The sequence below is a fragment of the Ixodes scapularis genome, unplaced genomic scaffold (assembly GCF_016920785.2).
Source record: "Ixodes scapularis isolate PalLabHiFi unplaced genomic scaffold, ASM1692078v2 PGA_scaffold9__187_contigs__length_104089568, whole genome shotgun sequence".
Lineage (NCBI taxonomy): Eukaryota > Metazoa > Arthropoda > Arachnida > Ixodida > Ixodidae > Ixodes > Ixodes scapularis.
Window position 1 is genome coordinate 62,147,906 of NW_024609884.1, and position 19,753 is coordinate 62,167,658.

A 19,753-nucleotide genomic window follows, 5' to 3' on the forward strand; every position below is an offset into this window, starting at 1 on the left:
TGTGTTGAGCGGCCCCGCGAAGTCCACACCAATCACCTCAAAGGGGGCGGCTTGGGTTACTCTGTCTCGAGGGAGTGGAGCAACTGGCTCGGTGGCCGCTCGGCTGTTGACACATTCACAGATCACACATTTCTTTAGCACCTTTTTTTACCATCTGTCTACCTCGAACGACCCAAAACTGTTCCCGCAGTTCTGTCAGAGTCTCAAGGGGACCAGCGTGGAAAAGTCGTCGATGCGTGGCATTGGTCAAAAGCTTGATAAAATGATGATTTTATGGAAGAATGATGGGATGCTTTGCAGTGTCGCACATGTCAGCGTTACTGAGCCGTCCTCCGACCCTCAGCACCCCGTCCTTGCCCAGGTATGCGTTTACGTCCTGTAACGGAGAGTTGCTTTCCATGCGTGCTGAGCGTCGACCGCATTGAAGCTCTCTCTGAACGCCTCCTGTTGAACCTGCAGGATCAAACACGCTTGAGCTTGTGCTACTTCTTCGGTCGTCAAACAACCCTCGTGTTTTTGGCTGGGATGTCCAGAGTTATGTATAAATCGTCATATCCAGGCAGCAGCTCGAACAAGCTTCGAGAGGGAACTGTGGCGCTGCATAGGCAAAACCTGTTCTTTCAGTGTTACGCTATGGACTCGAACTTGTTTCTTCTCTTCATCTGCCGCGGTCATATCAACACCCGCTTCATGCGTTGGCCAGGCAGCAGGTGGCTCCGTAAGCCATGGTGGTCCGTTCCACCATGCCGCGCTCGACTTGAGTGCTTCGGGTGTCACCCCTCTTGTGAGCAGATCAGCCGGATTTTCTAGTGCAGGGCAATGGTTCCAAAGCTCTGGATCAGTCAGCTGTTGGATCTCCAATACTCGATTGGCCACAAAGGGCTTCCATTGTTGAGCAGAACCTCGCACCCAATGTAGTGCGATTGTTGAGTTTGTCCAGAGGTACCAGCTGGCGACTTGTAGGTTCAACGACCTAGTAAGGTAGTCCTTTAGCCGTGCCCCTATCACCATTCCCATCAATTCAAGTCTTGGGAGAGAAAGTTTCTTTAGCGGCGCCACCCGGGTCTTGGACAAAAACGAAGTCACCCTCGTTGGTGCAGTCTGAGTGCGCAGGTACGCCACAGCGCCATAAGCCTTGGGACTGGCATCTGAGAAGATGTGGACTTCGTTTCGGTCATCCTCAGGAAGTTCAAGGCACCGTCGGGGTACTGTTACTTTCGTTAAGTGGTGCAGTGCTGTGTGCCACTGTGTCCATATTGTTTGTACCTCTTCAGGTAGTGGCGCCTCCAAGTCGACACCCAGTTCCTAGAGGTTTGGAACATCAGCTTGGCTGTCACGGTGACTGAGGAAAGGAGTCCTAATGGGTCATAAATGCGAGATGATGCCTGGAGAATGAATCGTTTCGTGTTGCAGTTCCGGTCTAGGAATTCCAAAACAGGCCCCAATGGAGAAAGCCAGGCAATCGCTGTCTTTGTCCCAGACAAGTCCTAACACTCGAGAAACGCTAGGGGTGGTACACTCTACTTGATCTAGAACACACCCGGTTCCTTCTTCGCTGAATAGCTGCTGTAGCTCCGTAGAATTTGTGTTCCACTTCCACATTGTCATTCCGGCTAGATCATGACATCTAATGTTTGTCGATAGAACTGTTCCGCCTCTTCCTCGGTGTTCGCTCCGGTGATAAGATCCTCGACGTAGAGTCTTTCGGCTAGTGATTTCGTCGTTTCCGGATAGCCCTCTGTTATCGACAAGTTGTGACGTAGCGTGGCTGCGAGAAGGAACGGGCTACTGGTCGCTCCAGAAGGAACCCTTGTCATCCTCCAAACTTCAACAGGAGGGTTCGGCTCTTGCTTCGTTGGCATTCGTTCGTACCAGAAAAATCGTAGAGCGTCACGATCTTCCAGTCTCAGTAATATCTGTAGAAATGCCTTCTCAATGTCTGCACTGAGGCCGATACGATGAATCTGAAAGTTCAGTAGCACTTTCAAGAGGTCTGGATTCAGGTTTGGTCCTGGCTCTATAGTGCGTCATTCAGAGACAGACACCCTGGTTCTCTTGATGACACATCAAACACGACTCTGACCTTGGTTGAGAGGCTGTCAGGTCGTAACACAGCACGGTGAGGCATGTAGTACACTCGATTCTCTGCGTTGTCTGCACTCGGTGAAATCTTTTCTGCAAATCCTTGCTGGAGATACTGGCGAATTGTCTTATCATACTCAGTCAGCATCACATCGTCCTTAAGCAACTTCTTTGTGAGGCTCACCAGACGCTTCCTTGCAACTCTTTCATTGTCTGCCAGCTGAATGCTCATTGGCTTCCAAGGTAAGGCCACCTTGTACCGTCCGGTAGTCAGCTTGATGGATGATGTAAACGCTCTGACAACTTCATTCTCCTCTTCCTTTTGTGGTAGGTTAGGTTCGGCGATGCCCGTGCTTTCCAGCTTCCAAAGTGACCGGAGCTCGGTAGGCGATGATCATGTGCTTCCACCCACATTGGCTTTCAGAACTGCCGCAGTAGAACAGGAGGCAGTCAAACCACTGTGGGGAATCGGCCCTTGAAGTATCCATCCAAAGTCTGTTCTGACGGCGACTAGAGCGCCTTGCACTTTTTGGACTTCACCAGAGACAAGAGTCCAATAGTATACAGCACCGATAAGAATGTCAATGCCGTGTCTTGTTAACTGGGCTGGTGGCAAGGTGACGTCTGCCAGCTCGGCTATCTGTACTTGGACTCCTTGCACTACACTCTCAGGTAGAAGATGATCGGAGCAAACCTCTGGTATCTCCAGAGCTTCTAGGCGGTGCTTCTTTTGGCTGTACTGGCTCCATAGCCAGACTCGTACCCTTCTGCGTTTTTCCTTAATGATGTTTTCTGCTCCTGCGAAAGGGTAGATAGTAATGTCTTCTTCACCAACAACCTCGAGTCGCAGCTTGCGTAAAAGTTCTTCCATCACAAAGGTACGTTGGCTTCCTCCATCAAAAAGGATACGCGTGAGAGCTCTTTGCTGTTTCCCTTCTGCCCAGACCTGAGGTGTTTGAAGTAGTACAGCAGGTGTTTTATCGCTCTTCCTACTAGTTGAAAGTGTAACTCTGCTGCGGTGTTCTTACTTTTCTTCCAGGATGGGTCACACATTTGAGTTATGTGCCTTCGCCCGCATGTTTCAAACATGATTCTCTTGTTGCGACATTCTTTGGAGGTGTGTCCCTTGATCGAACACCGGAAACATCGTCCTGCTTCTCGAAATCTTTGCTTCTTCTCCTCCAGAGAAATTAATGTCTGACAATCTCGTGTAGCGTGGTTCTTCGTGGCACAGAATGCGCACGGTTCAGTCTGCTTGGAGCGACTAGTTGAGGAAATAGAAGCGGCTGATCCCTTTCCGCCTTCTGTTATCTTGGTATGGCTCATACTCTTGGCTTCTCGCTGATGAACTTATTGAGCCTCTTCACGGCTCTCCACTTCGAGCTTCAGGAAGCGTTGTAGGCTCTCTATTTTGATACCGTCGTTTTCCTTGTCCGTAGGACGTCGACACTTATGGCAGTCAATGACTAACTCTCCTGGCAGCATTCTCACTAGCGCAGAGCAGAGCATAGCTTCGTTAAGTGTCGGTATTAACCCCGAGCGCGGTGAGAGCGGCCATATTACGTTGCAAATGGTCATAGAGACGTCGCAATCCGCTCACCTCGCTTAAGTGTCGTACTGCTGGCAAATCAAGTAGTTGGGAGAGGTGTTCTTGAATGAGAACGTCAGTCCGACCGAAGCGCTCCCTGAGAAGCCAAACGACGGTATCGTAGTTTTCTCCCGCCCGTTGGTTGAATGCCGGCTATCGCTGATGCTGCCTTTCCCGAAAGCGCCGACCGCAGATGCAAGAACTTCTCAGCGTTAGAAATTTCTAACGCTGAGAAGTTCTTGCATCTGCGGTCGTTGTCATGTATGGCTTGCTTGTACTGTTCCCAGAAGGGTTGCCAATCGGTGGCTTCACCGCCAAACCGTTGAAGCTCCAGTTTCGGCAGCTTCACCTTGGAGGTTGCAACGTGTCTGTCGCCGTCGCTGCGAATCCGCGTTGTACCGGCTTGGGGCCTCGCTCGTCGGAGTTCCTCTACCTCCTGTGCAATGGTGGCGATGTACGTGACGATCTTGTCGTCATATTCAATTGTGCGGGCGTAGTTTTCCTCAACGCCTCCGTCAGGTACCAGTGGTTCGATTGATGCGTTCACGTTGCTCAGCTGCGTTCGCAACTCACTGAGCCTCACCAATAATACGTTAACGCTTCGCTCGTCGAAGTGGCTTGCGATAGCTGCGTCGATGTAAGAGATCAGTCTCGTTACTTGAGACCTCAGAGCCGTCCGCTTCTGCTATAGTCGTTCCATGGCGTCTCTGGGTTTCGCGGCGTTGCTGGTGTTGCGGTGTCACTAGGCCTCGTTAAGCGATAACGTCGGTAGCGTCGTTGGAGCTCGCTCTCTTGCGGCGTCCCTTGGCTCGTTGAGTGATAACATCAGTAGCGTCGTTAGAGCTCGTTCTCTTGCGGCGTCCAAAACCAAAACAGAAGATGACGGTGTTATTGGGATGGCATGGCTGTACAAGAAAACGAAAATTGTTTCTTCACGACAAATAAGTTAAAATGAGTATTGGAATAATATTCGCCTCATCAGGCATGTTTATTGATGGCCAGTACTGTCACGGGTTTGAGAAGTCTTTGTGAAAATTACTGATATAGTGGTATTCGATGACGCTGAGCAAGTTTCTAATCGGAACCATATGTCTATTTTCATTCATTAAAAAGTTAATTGAAGAATCCTAATTAATTAGCCGACTGATCGTTACGATTAGCCCCCTATACTATGTCCCCCTGGCCGTATAGCTCACCTCCACAAGCGGCATAAGTGTAACTTTCACGGCTTTTTTTAAACAAACCTGTTAATCTTAAAAAAAACCTATATATATATATATATGTTTAATACACGTAGCGGAATATTCAATTTAAATCCTTCAAAAGAACTTGAAAGGGCCTTCCGATGTTATCAGGCGTATTCAAACACATTTACTAGACATATTAGAAAAAATAATCCTGAACTCAGTAAATTCATTAAATTTGACAAAAATTATAACGAGAGGTAATCCAAAACATTGAATTGATGTAGCTTAAGGCATAGGGAAAGAAGGAGTCAAACATGCTACCTATAATTAGCAGAAAAAATGCCAGTTTCCGCCGTAGTCGCTTCAAAGGGAAATTGCCTATTTAGGCGATTTCATATTGAAAGTCAATAAAATTTAAATGAGAACTAAACCAAGTTCTGCAGTGTAATGAAAGTTTGGGAATAACAATAATAGGTTATTCCCAAATTCTGGATTTTTCTAAGAAGGCAATTATTACCGGCATACTATTTTTATCAATTAATTCTTAAGACCTTTCTAGTATACGAGTGTTTCACTGGTGTACTACTTGAGATACAAGGTACGTGAGCGGCTACTGCAGTGAGCCCTCGTATCTAAGAAACTGGCGTTTCTCACAAGAATATTTTTGTCGCTAACCCCCTCGGCCACCGATTCCCCTGTTAACAACCAGATAATACAGGCTTTTAGCAAACCGTTACCGTGTTCCGCGTACCGCACTACCTGAGCCTTTGAATCATGCTTTTAAGCGCGCGCCCGGGTGATACCGTGACCGCGTGGCGGCTCCGGTAGTGCGGTACGCGGAACACGGTAACGGTGTGCTAAAAGTCCCCAATCACAGGAAAGCGCAGGTACCGGGACGTAGAATCGTCGCTGAGAAGCTATGCCATTGTTTTGTGGATTTTCCCCATTATCTGGTGGATTTGAATTTTCTTTTCTAACGGGGCGAAAATGCGTCTAATGGCTAGAGAATATATATACTGTTTTTTTTTTAGGGGGTGGGGTGGGGGGGGGGGGGGGGGAGGGGGAGGGGAATTGCGGTGTGAGGAGAATATCTGGCGGATGCCATAAGCTGAGAACAATTTAAATGTCTCCCTATACCCCCTTCATAGAGACGCGTTTCTGTTAATATTTGTTCCATAGACATACAATAACTTATAAAAATTGTCTAAGCCGTATATAATGGGAACAAGCTCCTATATCATAACAATGACGAGACATTAACCAATACACCCCCCCCCCCCCCCCCCCCAGCTTTGTTGCTCTGTTAAACGTCCCAAACGCAATATCTTAACGTCATTTAGGAGCCGCGTCGATTAATGGTTGGGAGCGGAGAAAGTGCGCCTTGCTAATATTTGAAAGAAGTGCGCCTCGCAGAGGCCAGCTCTGATACTCCCAGCCGCCGAGTCTCGGAACTACCTGCTCCAAGCTTTAGCTACGCTACTTCCACTGGCGTCTTACCCTTTGGCGGTCTCGAAGTAGGCCCTGAAGTTGACCACGAACGGGTGGTTTGTGACGGCCTCCCAGACAGACTTCTCGACTTCCACGCGTCTCCGCTCCTAAGGAGAAGAAGCATTATCGGTAGGCGAGCGGTACGCAGCGCCAGCGCACCTTCTCCGAGTTCTGGTTCTTTTTGCGGATGTACTTGAGAGCTGCCAGCTGCCGATTAATCCGGTGGCGCACAAGGTAGACGATGCCGAAACTGCCCCTACCGAGGACGTTGAGCGTCACAAGGGAGTCGAGGTTCCAGCCGACCGTTTCCTTGGGGTTGATCCAGGTGTCAGTGACCGCTTTCTTTGGCGTGCTCTGCGACCCAAGGATAGCTGTGAGGGAAGCGGTCGGGGCGCCGAAGCAAGGGCTGCTCTCCCCACAACCCGCTGAATCGTCTGTAGTTCACGAGTACTTACAGAGTCTAAAGACGAGATGGAAAGACCCGTCGGGGTTCTGCTCATTGCATATTCCTCATCAGTTTGTACCCGGGAAAACTGGAAAAGCGAGAGGCGAACATTAAAGGGGTACTCCGGCGATTTCCTCATGGTACCCGATTTGCCTGAAAATTTGCAAAACACACTAACAATCATCACTAAATAGTATCCCAAATAATAGGTCAAATATATATATATATATTTTTTTTTATTTTTTTTTTTGCGAAGATATCGAATTTACATTTTTGGTCCTCATCGTGTTTTTTTAAACGGAAAGTCTTTAGAGGCAACAAACGAAAAAGTGACGCCATTGGAAGGCCGGGTTTAGACTTTGGACTGTAGAAGTTGTTCCCAACTGATTCCAAGCAGTTTGATGCTGTCAAATGAGTGCTCTAAAAGCTTGCAGCAGTACCCGCGAATCAGCACGGAACGATATGCTTGGCATAGTCTATTTCTTGACTGTTTGCTCGACTGACAAGCCTGCCTTCCACTGAGGTCACGGCATCGAAAAGTGCGCCTATATTTGAATGCTGGTTTTCGTATAATTATCATTTTCCGGTTTCAAAATAACTATTATGAATTTCGCGATACTAAATACCATACCGGAAAGGGTAACGCCCGGGAATTCAGAAAGTATAGTCAGTTGGGTAGCTCAAAAAATCGCCGGAGTACCCTTTTAGCGTCCGCTCGGCGAACTACAGACGATCCTAATACATGGGTTGCGCTGACGTCACATCGCATACTTTTGACCACCATATAAGAGGAGGAGGGGGAAGCTGCTTCTGTAAGATTTGGAGTGACGGGTTAATCTTTTATAACCTTCTGGGATGAAAAAAGTGACGTCTGAGCAAATCCGGGAGGCACGAAAGAGGATCCTGAGAAGAGGGAAGCTCCCTCTTTACTGGTGGTCATCGGAGCGCTCTTTGCATGACTTCACGTGCAACCCATAAATGGCCGGAGCTCGCCCGCGCGCGCGTGCCACACATACCGCCGTACTGGTGCCGGCCTGTTCCACAAAGGACTCGGCCTTCTTGTCTGCCACGTCCGCTTTCTGGTCCGCGTCTTTCTTCTTGAGGTCGGCCTTAGAGTCGCGCGAGCGTGACTTGGCGCAAATTGTTTTGGGCTCGGGCTCCGCGGCCACGCCGTCACGTTCGTCGCCATCCTGCAGCCGCTTTTTTTTCTTCCTCTTGGACACCTTAGAACACGTGGGCTGCTGCTCCTCGGGCTCGGCCAGGCCGGCCTCCATCAGCATTTCCAGGGACTTCCTGCGGTCCAGCACCAATTCTTGGAAGGTCAGGTTGCGCGAAGCAATAACACCACTCTGTAGGCGCGGGCCCCAATTTCGCCTGCGCCCACGGCCGTGCCTTCATCACTCTCGGGTTACGCCCACACCGCTCAATTGAACCCCCCTTACTCAGTAAGTTGTGCAGCAAGCGAGCCTTTTATTCTGCTCCGCTTGAATCCCTAGAGCTGACTAAACGAATTGGAGTGCGTCTTAAGTGCACTATTGTGTGGTTGATTGACCAAAGAACTCTCAAGGCGCGTTCACACCGGCGACATGCAGCACTCGCGCGATAACTTTCATCGCAAAAGCGACCATCGCGGGAAAATATTCTGAGGACACCTAACCATTTCTTATGAGATGTAAATGCGAAAGCAATAAAGGGGTACGGAAACGAAATTCCAGCGCTCATTTTTTAGTTTAAATGTGTTGCAAGCTGCAGCGTAGTCTCAAAAACACCAGTCTTTCGGTGAAAGACACAAGAAAACTAAATTTAGAGCTATTAAACAATATTTCAATGTGCACCTGGTGGATGCCTGTGAAACTTAGTTGGAAGGTAATCTAGCCACGTTGGGGATCTTGCTACGTAGGTAATGACGTAGCAGGAACCGTTACGTCGCCGCACTAAACATGGGAGCAGCGCCACTTTTTGAAAGTACGCTCAAGTGCTTAAAGCGGTCATTAAACGATTTTTCAACTTTTTCCTTCTTAGCTTTGCTCTTCAACTCACAAATCACTCATTGTACCAAACAGTTCAAGAAGGCGGAAAGGAGGGACTCCCCCCTTGCGCGGACCCTCGTTTGTGCACCTGGACACAGCCAAAATACCTCCTAGAAGAGAAGGCCGTAGCCCTCCGAGTGGTTACGTCACAATGTTGGAGAAGGTAGGCCATGGTGCAACTACGTGAGAAAATATATGGCATCAACATGAAAAAAATATTTCTTGTCGAGCGGCGCGGTGGTGTTCGTGCGCGTTTATCCGACATTAATATATGTTTTAAAAGTGCAGTCTTGTACAATTTATTATATATATAATATAAACGTAATATAAAGCGCGCTACAAAGGCTGAAAGTACGAATTTTATATGTATGATTATCCCCGTAACCGCGGGACTACCTGCAGTCGACCAGCTCCCCACACTTTTTGAATGAAGCGGTCCGGTGTGACATTTTCTTCTCTCGTACGGGCTCCGATTCTGGTAAAGTTACGTTGTGTGAGAGCTTCTGACTATCTAAATAGGAATGCTGAGACTTTCCGACGGGAAGGGAACCGAAAAAAAAAAATCCAGTCATCGCCGCAGGGAGCGCACCACGAGCAATAGATGGGTGACAACGTTAAGCCTCCCACACTGCTGCCGCTTCTCTCGCGTGTGGTTCTTTCAATCCGATTACGAGACGGAATGTCCAACGAGCCTGAATGTCCAACGAGACGAAAGATCAAATAATGGATATTCAGGTACGTTGGACATTCAGGCTCGTTGGACATTCCGTCTCGGTTGGACCTTCCGTCTCGTTGGACATTCAGGCTCGTTGGACATTCCGTCTCGGTTGGATCTTTCGTCTCGATGGACATTCAGGCTCGTTGTACATTCCGTCTCGGTTGGATCTTTCGTCTCGTTGGACATTCAGGCACGTTGGACAATCTGTCTCGCCTGTCACGTGCTAGAATAATTTGCCCTCTTGAATGTACAGACTTGTGTGTATATTTAGTCCGCGTTCCTGCAGGCATTGCCGTAGTTACATCATACTAAAATGTCGTGCCACAAAAGCCGACGTTGACGGACCGACAAAGAAACAGAGCAGACACAAATATTATAATCTCATCTATAGGAAGGCTTGATGGTTAGTTAACTGAGTGCCGATGCGCAGCTATGTACAGTCTCCGGCGATATGAAAGACCCACTGGGAGCGCGTGGCCGAGGCGGTGGCTGGCGGGGGCGCTGCGAGCGCTCCGGGCAGTTCCATTCTGCTTCGAGGGGAGGACGCTCACTCGGGACTCGGCACAAACTGATAAGCGCGTTTCGCTTTATCTGAGCCCGAGTGAGCGTCCTCCCCTCGAAGCGGAATGGAATTGCCTGGAGCGCTCGCAGCGCCCCCGCCAGCCACCGCCTCGGCCACGCGCTCCCAGTGGGTCTTTCATATTGCCGGAGAGTGTACCAATCGTTTAAAGGTGTCGATTGTACGTCGCCTAACGCTCCTTTGATATTAACAGTTCAAATGTTTGGAATATTCCGATGACATAGGTCAGCCAATTTGAAATATATAATAGGGATGCAATGTATAGTGGATCGCAATTGGGGGACGTCTATAAAAGCCGCGCTTCAGAACCCAGGAATTTCTAGTTCAGTCCTCATCCCTGCCCGTTTCGATCTATAGATGAGCTACATACGGAGATCCGCATTCCAAACACATGACCGCCCGCCAGCGCCACTGACTATGTGCAGAGTCAATATTTAATTTAAAAAAAAAAAATGCTTTGGGAGCTGTGGGTGCGAGGCATCAAGAGTTTCCACAAGCGTAATTTCCCACTAATAAAAAAAATATATATAGATATCTTGTTTTTTAAATAAAATCTACACCTAACGCGGCTGTAAATGCATGGGGGTGGTGGTTGGTGTGACCCGACAATTACTGAGTAAATGCGGAACAATTGTGTGAATTTGAGAAATTTTTATTTTTGTTCGTTTATCTTTGGAAGAGACAACTACTCACTGTACACTGCAGTCGTCAGTAGTTTACATACGCATCCATTCCCTACCAATAGGTTTGTATGTCAGTGAGTAGAGCGATAATACTAGTATCACACAGTACGCAACTTTTTTTTTTTTTTTGCATGTGACATGCATAGTGGTTTTTAGAAGCCCATGTAATTTAACTGGCTTCTGGAAGCACTCCAAAGCTCGCCATTATGTCGAGGTAGTTCATGACGTCTTGGTAGGTCGGAGCTTGACTGCTGATAAAGGAAGCGAACGCATCTATCTCGGCGTGCAGCAGAAGGTTCACACCCGGATGGTCTAATAGCCTGCATCATGTGTGAATATAACAATAGATCGTTCCACGTGGCTTTCTATTCTTGTAGGGGAAGCGTATTGCACCACGAATCCGGTCACTTCGTCGAAATTCCATTGGTCTCTAGACAACTGGAAGAAGGACAATTCGTCCTGATTCGCAGAATGAAGAATGGGGCGAAAGTCCCCGTTTGTCGAACTGTCGAAAAGAGTTAAATAGGGTTGGGCGTGTAGATTGCCGGTGACAGTGGGAGTCAACAGTGAGACCTCCTTTCAAAAAAGAGAGGATGACAAATGCAGCTCTCAGAATTGGCAAGGCTCCGATAGTGAATCGTAACCGGGTTATTCAAAATGATAAAAGTCGGGTTCTTCGTGAGTATGTTGACTCGCAACACTAGCATTATGGAATTTGGGAAGACCGAGCGAGGGGCTGACCTCCTGATGCCGTAATCATATGTGCACTTGTAATGTACGCATATAAATAAATAACGGTCGCACTGTCGCAGCGGCTCTGTGACAGAGTTAGAACCAGTTGAAACCCGATCGCAGCCTTGGTATGCTACCTGGGCGCGTATCGGTGCGATTGCTGCATGCCACGTGACCAGGAAAGGCAGAAATGACGGAAGCCAACCCTAAAAAGGTATTGTAATAATTATTAATATTACCTACTTGTTTGCTTAATACATGGTTCACTGCGACAGCAATCGCTTTGGTGGCCGAAGCATGCGAAACTAATCGTCGTGATAAGCGTCAATATGCCGAATTCTCCGCACAATCACCGGACAATAGCTCACCAATTGAGGAGATTAGCTGTACAAAGGCTTAATGGAAGGAACGTTGTATTCTATCACTGGTTTTGATATGAGGATCGAATTTTTGTTTCTGGGGACTGAGAAGTCCAATCAGAAGTCTCTAAAACTTTCACGTTCGTTCTGTAAAAAAGAAGAAAACAAAAACTACAATTAAGAGTAATTACACATACTACACCGGCTTCACCTAATAATAATTATAATACCAAAAATTCAATCAGGCGTTTTTCTCCCATGCGAGGGACATCATCTTTGCGGGACTAGGGACACGAATAAGAAAAATACAGCAACTCGTACAATACGCAAGAACTGTGGCTGGGGATAAGCACGATTAACGATTCTAAGAACTCTCGTGGGTCCCACATTTGTTTCCGCTCCAGAAGTACGACCTTCTAAAATCAAACGCGTGACAGGTTGTGAATGGTCAACGAGTTCGGTCTTTGATCTTGTAGCATGTGTGACCTTTCAAACGTCTTTTTTAAATTATAGAAAACGTTTTTATATGTAGATAAATATATAGATATATATAACGAACAATAAATTAATTGTGTTTGGGATTTTTTGAAGTCTACAAAATATACGAGCATAATTTTAATAGACCGATCTCACCAAGCGTTCGACGCATGCGCGAGGCAGCCATAACTTTAGTTCACAGGAGGCAATCGGCAGTGCACGAGACTGTTCGTGGCCTGCACGCGCAGAGCTCCAGCGAGGTTGTCGCACGCGCAAAAAGACTAAAGTTCCCTCGATGCGTTGCGGCAGCGGTGGCGTAGTCAAACTGGCTGGTGAGATCGGTCTATTTCATTTTGGGGACTTCACAGAGGCAACGTCAGTGAGGCAAGCTCAGCGGCACACCAAAACAGCCGTGCATCAAAAATCCCGGTACTGAAAAGCCCGGTGCCGAAGCGACCACATACCGAAATGATCGCGTACCGATATCTCCGCACCGAAATGTCCGGTTCCCCATTTCATCGAACGCATTTTTCACCGCCGTAACTATCAGTAATCCTACAGTTCAAAAAAGAAATGTCTTCTCGGTTGGATCTTTCGTCTCGTTGGACATTCAGACTCGATGGACATTCCGTCTCGATTGCATCTTTCGTCTCGTTGTATATTCCGTCTCGCCTGTCACGTGACCGATTGGACATTCAGGCTCGTTGGACATTCAGTCTCGTTGGACATTCAGGCCATAAGCGTTTCAATCCTTCTTCCCGTCGTTTTTCTGTCGTCACCACAGTCTTTGGTAGTTTTTTTTTTTTTTTTTTTTGGTTGGTTGGTACTACGGCATTTATGTAGATTCGTAAAACAAGTCCTTCTACGGTTTGAGTGACGTGTGCGGCAACCAGCCAACGATGACACTGGTCGATTATCGATAGACCGCTCTCTCGATAGAGAGAGAGACTTCTTGGAGTTCGTGTTCAAATATTTTCGTGTCAGATATTGTGGGACGTATGGATAAGATTGACAGGTAAGAAACAACTTATTTACGGGCTTTATGGGTCATGTGGGACGCAAGTTAAATGTTGCAGTCGTTTTTTTGTGTGTGTGTGATATAATTCAATCTTGTTTTTCGTTGTTATCCGTGCGCAGTTGCCTCGACATTTGTAAATTTGCGTGGTAATATTTTAGTTTTCACTGGAAGGTGAATAACAAGTTTGTGTGATCATACAAAGTGCGCTGTTTGTGCTTATATGTTTATTTATGCTAATGTTATTTTATTGCCTTTACCGCGTTTATATCAGAATCTTAACTGTATTAAGGTAATGCGGAGGGCAAGTTCGTCTCCTTCTTGCGCAGGGGGTTGCGGTGACGTCAGAACGCCGAGCCCTGATTGGCTAATTGAAATAAATAGGGGGTCGACGCGACCCCCTATCTGAGCGTCGTCTGCTCCTTTGCAACGTCGTCTGCTCGCAACGTGGTCTGCGTCTGTCTTACCTTTCCTGCGACTTTCGGAAGTGCAGGTCTTTACGAGCGAGCTCGACTTCGCCTTTCAGAGAGGGCAGACGAAATAACTCGAGCGGTACGTTGTTTTCGTCTAACAACTAGCGGACGCGCATCAAGGAGAGAAGTCAAAGGACTCACTGGCGAGGTGTCCCGGGGCGCCGAGGTTTGTTCGCTAAGAACCGAAAGGGGGAGGGTGGTTAGTGTCCGCAAGTTTCCTCCCAAATACTTTTCCCCTCCTTTCGTGTTCGGCGAGACTCCTCATTCTTTAACGGCGTCGGCGGGTTGGCGCGGTTGGCGCAGTTAACGTCGTCTGCTTTACGTCTGCTAGTCAAGGCGATGCCTGCTTTACCTTTCCTGCGTCTGTCGGAGATACACCGCTTTTTCACCGGCGAGAACGCGGCCTTTGAAAAAGGCGAAAGGAAATACCTTGAAGGATACGTCCTTTCTTTTGAGGTGAAGGATTTCACCAACGTTACTAGAACCACTCAGTTGGGAAACTGCCATAGAGACTGCTCTGAAAAAGTGGCCCTATAATCTGTCCTCCAGAACCGAGCTAATGGCGAACACAACGCCGCCATTTCTCCCGCAGCGGCCACTCGAGGAGCTGCACGTTACTTCTATTTTGGCTTTAATCGGCCATTTCGGCGCCGAAACAGGTACAGCGGAAGAGGTTACAGGGGGGCCACCCCCGTCTCCCCAGCGGACGCGCCGCAAATTACTATCGAAGTTAAAATGCACCTAGGTCGGGACGCGCTACCTGAAAGCACCGCTGAGGAATGGTTGTATAAAAACAATATTAATTGTTCCGCAAACCCTTGCAAACTAAAGATTATAAAAACTTCACGCGCCCTTCATTTTGAACTAATCTAAAAAAAATTTCATTCAAAAAGAGTCTTTTCTGTTTGTTTTTACACAAAAACATGCTTTCTAAAAGCTCAATGTGACCAGAGTACAGACAAATGATAAAGAGTGGCGCTGTTGTCGTATTTAGCTCGGTCTCGGTGGACGCCAGCGGCCCAGGTTTCGACGGTGAGTTTCCCAACTGAGTGTTTTAGTAACGCTGGATTTCACTCAGGTTGCGAATGTCCAGGCGTCGTTTAAAAATTGTAGGTACGCGGTAAAGATGACACTCTCCGATAAAGGTGACATTTTAGAGAGTCACTGTGAGTGCCCTCGCGGGGCCGCAAAGTGCAGCCACATGGCGGCCCCGGACATCTAATGGCATCACAGACCTGTTATTGCTCTGTTTCGTGTGGCTAAGAGCCGCTTGTTCATTTTAAAAAGGGTGCAAGGTGCGGAGAACCACGCCCCTATTTAATATGCTAGAGTCTCGTTCGTTATCGGAATAAATCGCCCCACCAACTAAGAACGGCCATGCCGTTCTTAGTGGGTCCTACATTGGTCCATCGACTAGAGACTGTTCACCTTGGAGACCTGCTGCGGATGTGGGTACGATTCGGCATGGAAATCACACTCCTTCACTTGGATTTTCAATGGCCGACGCGAGCGCACCGGACAGCGCAAGAGCCGCACTGCTCTACGGAGCCACCATCCCTATCTCGGGGCGAACCCATTCCAGGGACTCGATCACCTTACAGAGAAAAGAAAACACCTCGCGGGGCTCGCATTGGCGTCTCCGAGCTGGTTTGCGTAACCGCACTGGGCCCCGAAGGCCTCAGTCTGTCAATCCTCCCAGAAATTTAAAATGCGACACACCGTGTTGAACGCGCCCACCACATCCGAAGACGCAGCCCGTTTTCATTTCCCCTGGTAATACTGCTCCTTGGACAGCGCCTGATCGGTGCCGACCTCTAAATCACACAGGTCAGAAGCGGAACGTTTTCTTTCTCTTTTTTTTTTAACCACCAACCACGCGAAGGACTGACGGCTACAGCGACAGCTTTCACAGCACGTCCGCCATTGCCGAGGCCGAGAGGTTTACGTCCGCAACGCCCCCCCCCCCCCCCCCCCCCTCGAGGAGGCGGAGCTTAGTACAACCTTCTCTCCCACCTTCACACCTCCTTTCCCATGCGCAGAAGACCGAAATGCGCCCACTTGCAAGGCGCATAGTATTCTTGTATAAAAAGTAAGTTATATTTTGTTCAAAGGCAGGCCGAGCCCAGAGGGAGAAGTAAATTTGTTTACTGTAAATAGTGAGTTTAGTACCCGTGCCACACGGAAAAGTTAATATATTTTCATTAAATAATACTAGATTTAATCAGCTCGCGGTCTTGAGTGAATATATAAGCGTCGCAAGCTGATTTGTCGACCCCATAATGTAATTCGATCGAAATTACATTACTTTTCCCATGTAGCCGGGATGCCGCGAATTTTTTTCGACCCGAAGGTTCTATGATCGAATCAAGCGGTTTGAAAAGTTCGAAAGATTTCGAATTTTCGACCTTTCCATATCGAAAAATTTGACGGAAGTCGAATTTTTGAACTTGTTAAACTAAGACGTTCGACGCTTTTTGAAATTTCGAACTTCGCCGTTCAGAAATGCAATGTTTTTCGAACCTTCGAACTTATTACGCTAAAACGTTCGATCCTTTTCGAACTTTTGAGCTTACTAGACTGCAAAATTCGATGCTCGTCAAATTTTTTAACTTGATAGATTAAAAAATTCGATGATTTTCGAACTTTCGATTTTCTTGCACTAAAAAGTTCGAAGCTTTTCGAACTTTCAAACTTCTAACGCTAAGAATATCAATAATTTTCGAACTTTCGAACTTCTTTATCTAAAGAAATCGAAAATTTTTGAACTTTCAATTCCTGAGAATTAAACATTTCGACAAACTGCGAACTTTTAGGGTATAAGGTCGAAGTTCGAAAGACCGGCGGGCGATTTCATTTGGACTCAAGCAGTGAGATACGTTCGTAATTTTTTTTCGTGTTTTTATATGCGTTGCTGAGTTCCTTGCGAAAGACAATGCCGTTTATTTCAATGTCTGGCAGGCTTAGTTTTAACGAAATAAATTCCCGAAGGAGCGAGAAAAGTCGACGGGTTTTTGACAATTGTCGTTTGCGCCATATTTGAAGCATGCTATAGCCGAAGCTGTTTATGGTAGAGATGTTAAACTTTGTAAGAATGATCTATGTATGGACCAACTCATGTTCCCAAACAAACCGGAGCGCCCCTAGCGGACGCCACCGACTCCGCGCATGCGCAATGGGGGTGTGGGCAAGAAGCTCGCCGTCGCCCATAAACAAACCATTGGAATGGGATGTTGTCGGCGTCGGTGTCAGTCCTCGCGCTCTTTTTTGCGTTGGAATTGTTGATTCTACGTATTTGTGGCAATGTCTGACTACTTGAGCGGCCTCAGCGAAATTAACGAGGCTCGTTCCACCGCAAAACTCGACGTGAATAATGTAACACTCCTCGATTCATTCCGCGTGGACGCCGCAGAATGGACACTAAAGCCTGAGTCACATGGTGAGGTTCTGTTCGCTATTTTCAGTCATGACGTCGCTCGGGCTGCAAAAGCCTGAACCGTAGCTGAGATGTCGACGTCGATACTGAAAATGAGAAGCAGAATTGGACCGAGTGAATCAGGCATAACAAGTCGGTGATGGCCACTAGTAACGATGATCAACATTTCCTTATATCTACTGTTTAAACCGAGCCTACTTACCCGAAGCAACCTTCAAACTTAGACATCTTTTGAGGTCTGCACTTATCGCAATCACCTGGTCAACGTTTGGTCTCAGGGCCGCTGTCGTTTCAACGAGCAGACGACAAGCAGAACCGTTTAAGGGCACTTCTACATTTGAGAAAAAACGCTTGAATTGCGTTCATTTGGCCTTTAGAATAACAGATATCAAAATTATATTTCAATGCGACGCGCCGGAGAGCCACAAGAGCAATTTCAAAATAGGGCCGAAGCCCCGCCCCCCTAGCCTTGGGCAGCCAAAAGATCCGTCGATGACGTCACGGACAGCGACTGTCTTTCCCGTTTTTCTCGCGTTTAACAATACTTACGCAGCAAATGGTTTGGGTATTCGGGTTCACGGGGTAAAAATACACTCGATTTCACTTCTAACTCATTTTTTCCAAGAAGCTCCGTAGCTTCCCTTTAAGAGAGCAGACGACAGCTCGAACGATGAGGCGGCCGTTTGAACGTGATGACGCACTGAATGTAGTCCGCGGGTGGTCCGTGAAACTTGACGATTTTCCCGCGTTCATGTTGGAACAAAACAAATAAATCTGACGACCACAAGTATCGCGTGAATTCAATCCAAAGTGCTTTCCGCCCATGCAGTTGTGGTCCGACGGCGTCTGTTTTGCCTTTTTCACGGCCCCTGCTCACGGTCTCGGACGAACCGAGCAGGCAGAACACACATGAAAACTGACCTTCAAACCTTTCCCGACTCTTTAAGTACAGCCCCAGTCGCGACGTTTGGACGAGAAGGCAGGGTTTTGTACGGTTTCTTCCAAAGTAACACAGGAATGCACGTGCTCCCCATGGCGGCTTCCGCCCACAACCCAGACCGGAAGGGCGCCCGACGCGCCACCACCGCGCCGTGACGTAACAGAGATAAGTTCGTGTAGAGCCTAAGTAAGTGTCGTGTTAAGATATGATTATTGTTGTTCAAGACGAGTTTCGAAGAAATGTCCAAACATGTATGTATACGGGCAATTATGCCCTAAACTTGGTATTTTTTTTCGTCTAAATTGTTTGATGTATCGCATTTAAATTAACATCACAGGCAGTACATATCATTACCAACTGCAGAATACAAAATAATGTATTTATTCTTTTCTTTTTTTTTCACGTTGAGGAATAAATTAACTCATGGGGGAAAATTTCTAATATTGTTCAAGTTCAGCACGTCATAAAAAAGGCCATTTTTGTTTTCTCATTTTACGTTTCTGGGAGGTTTTTTTGGACTGTACACATGCTGGTAGGAGAAACTTGTTTCGAAGTTCTGGGCCTCTGAATATGCAATAATACAACACTTCCGGCGGGTTCTTAGTTTTTTTTTCTCCACTTTTTCATCCCCGCATTTATTGTTATGTTGATTTTTTTTATTTTTTTATTAATGGCACAGTTATTTAGGTCTAAAAGACATAGCTTTGAATTTCCGAACCACTCAGCATGTGACGAGTAGTACCTTCTGACATCGAGTTTCTAACAGTGACCATCTCCGCGATCTTTTATGCAGTGAAGAGCGGCAGTAGCTATACACGAACTCATCTCTGTTACGTCACGGCGCGGTGGTGGCGCGTCAGTCGCACTTCCGGTCTGGGACTGTGTGCAGAAGTCCCCATGCCAGACGTGTATTCCTGCGTTGTTTTGAAAGGAACCAGACAAAAACCTGCCTTCTCGTCAAAACGCCGCGACTGGGGCCGTACCAAAAGTGTCGAGAAAGGTTTGAAGGACAGTTTTCACGCGCTCGGTTCGTCCGAGATTCTGGATATGTGCCGTGAAAAGAGGAAAGCAGACGCCGGCAGACAACGATTGCTTGGGCGGGAAGCACTTTGGGTTGAATTCACGAATACTTATGGTCATCAGATTTATTTGTTTTGTTCCAACATGAACGCCGGAAAACCGTCAAGTTGTGCGGACCACCTGCGGATTACGTTTAGTGCGCCTTCAAGTTCAAACGGCCGCCTGAGCGTTCGAACTGTCTTTTGCTCTTTCAAACGTTTCTGTGTGTCGTCTGCTCTCTTAGACGACGCCGGCCCGTAGACCAACTCTTGGCCCGGTACTTGCGATAAGAAGTGCAGGCCTCAAAAGACTTAAATTGAAGGTTGGTAAGCAGGCTCAATGTAAACAGTAGATACAATGAGATGGTGATCATTGTTACCAGTAACCATCACCGACTTGTTAGGCCTAATTCACGTGGTCCGATTTGCTTGGGTGGTTTCATTTGAAATCGAACACGCTTGTCG

General features: G+C 47.4%; 1 protein-coding gene across 1 annotated transcript in view; it reads right to left on the minus strand.

Moving 5' to 3' along the window:
- Nucleotides 1-19,753, minus strand: part of LOC8030485 (protein kinase C iota type-like) — a 117,946-nt gene that overhangs the window by 73,945 nt on the left and 24,248 nt on the right. The window contains exons 2-5 of the mRNA XM_040505072.1: nt 7,807-8,139; nt 6,801-6,878; nt 6,505-6,699; nt 6,355-6,452 (exon numbers count right to left, since the gene is read on the minus strand). Coding sequence (XP_040361006.1) covers nt 6,355-6,452; nt 6,505-6,699; nt 6,801-6,878; nt 7,807-8,139 — 704 coding nt within the window. The remainder of the gene's footprint in view (nt 1-6,354; nt 6,453-6,504; nt 6,700-6,800; nt 6,879-7,806; nt 8,140-19,753) is intronic.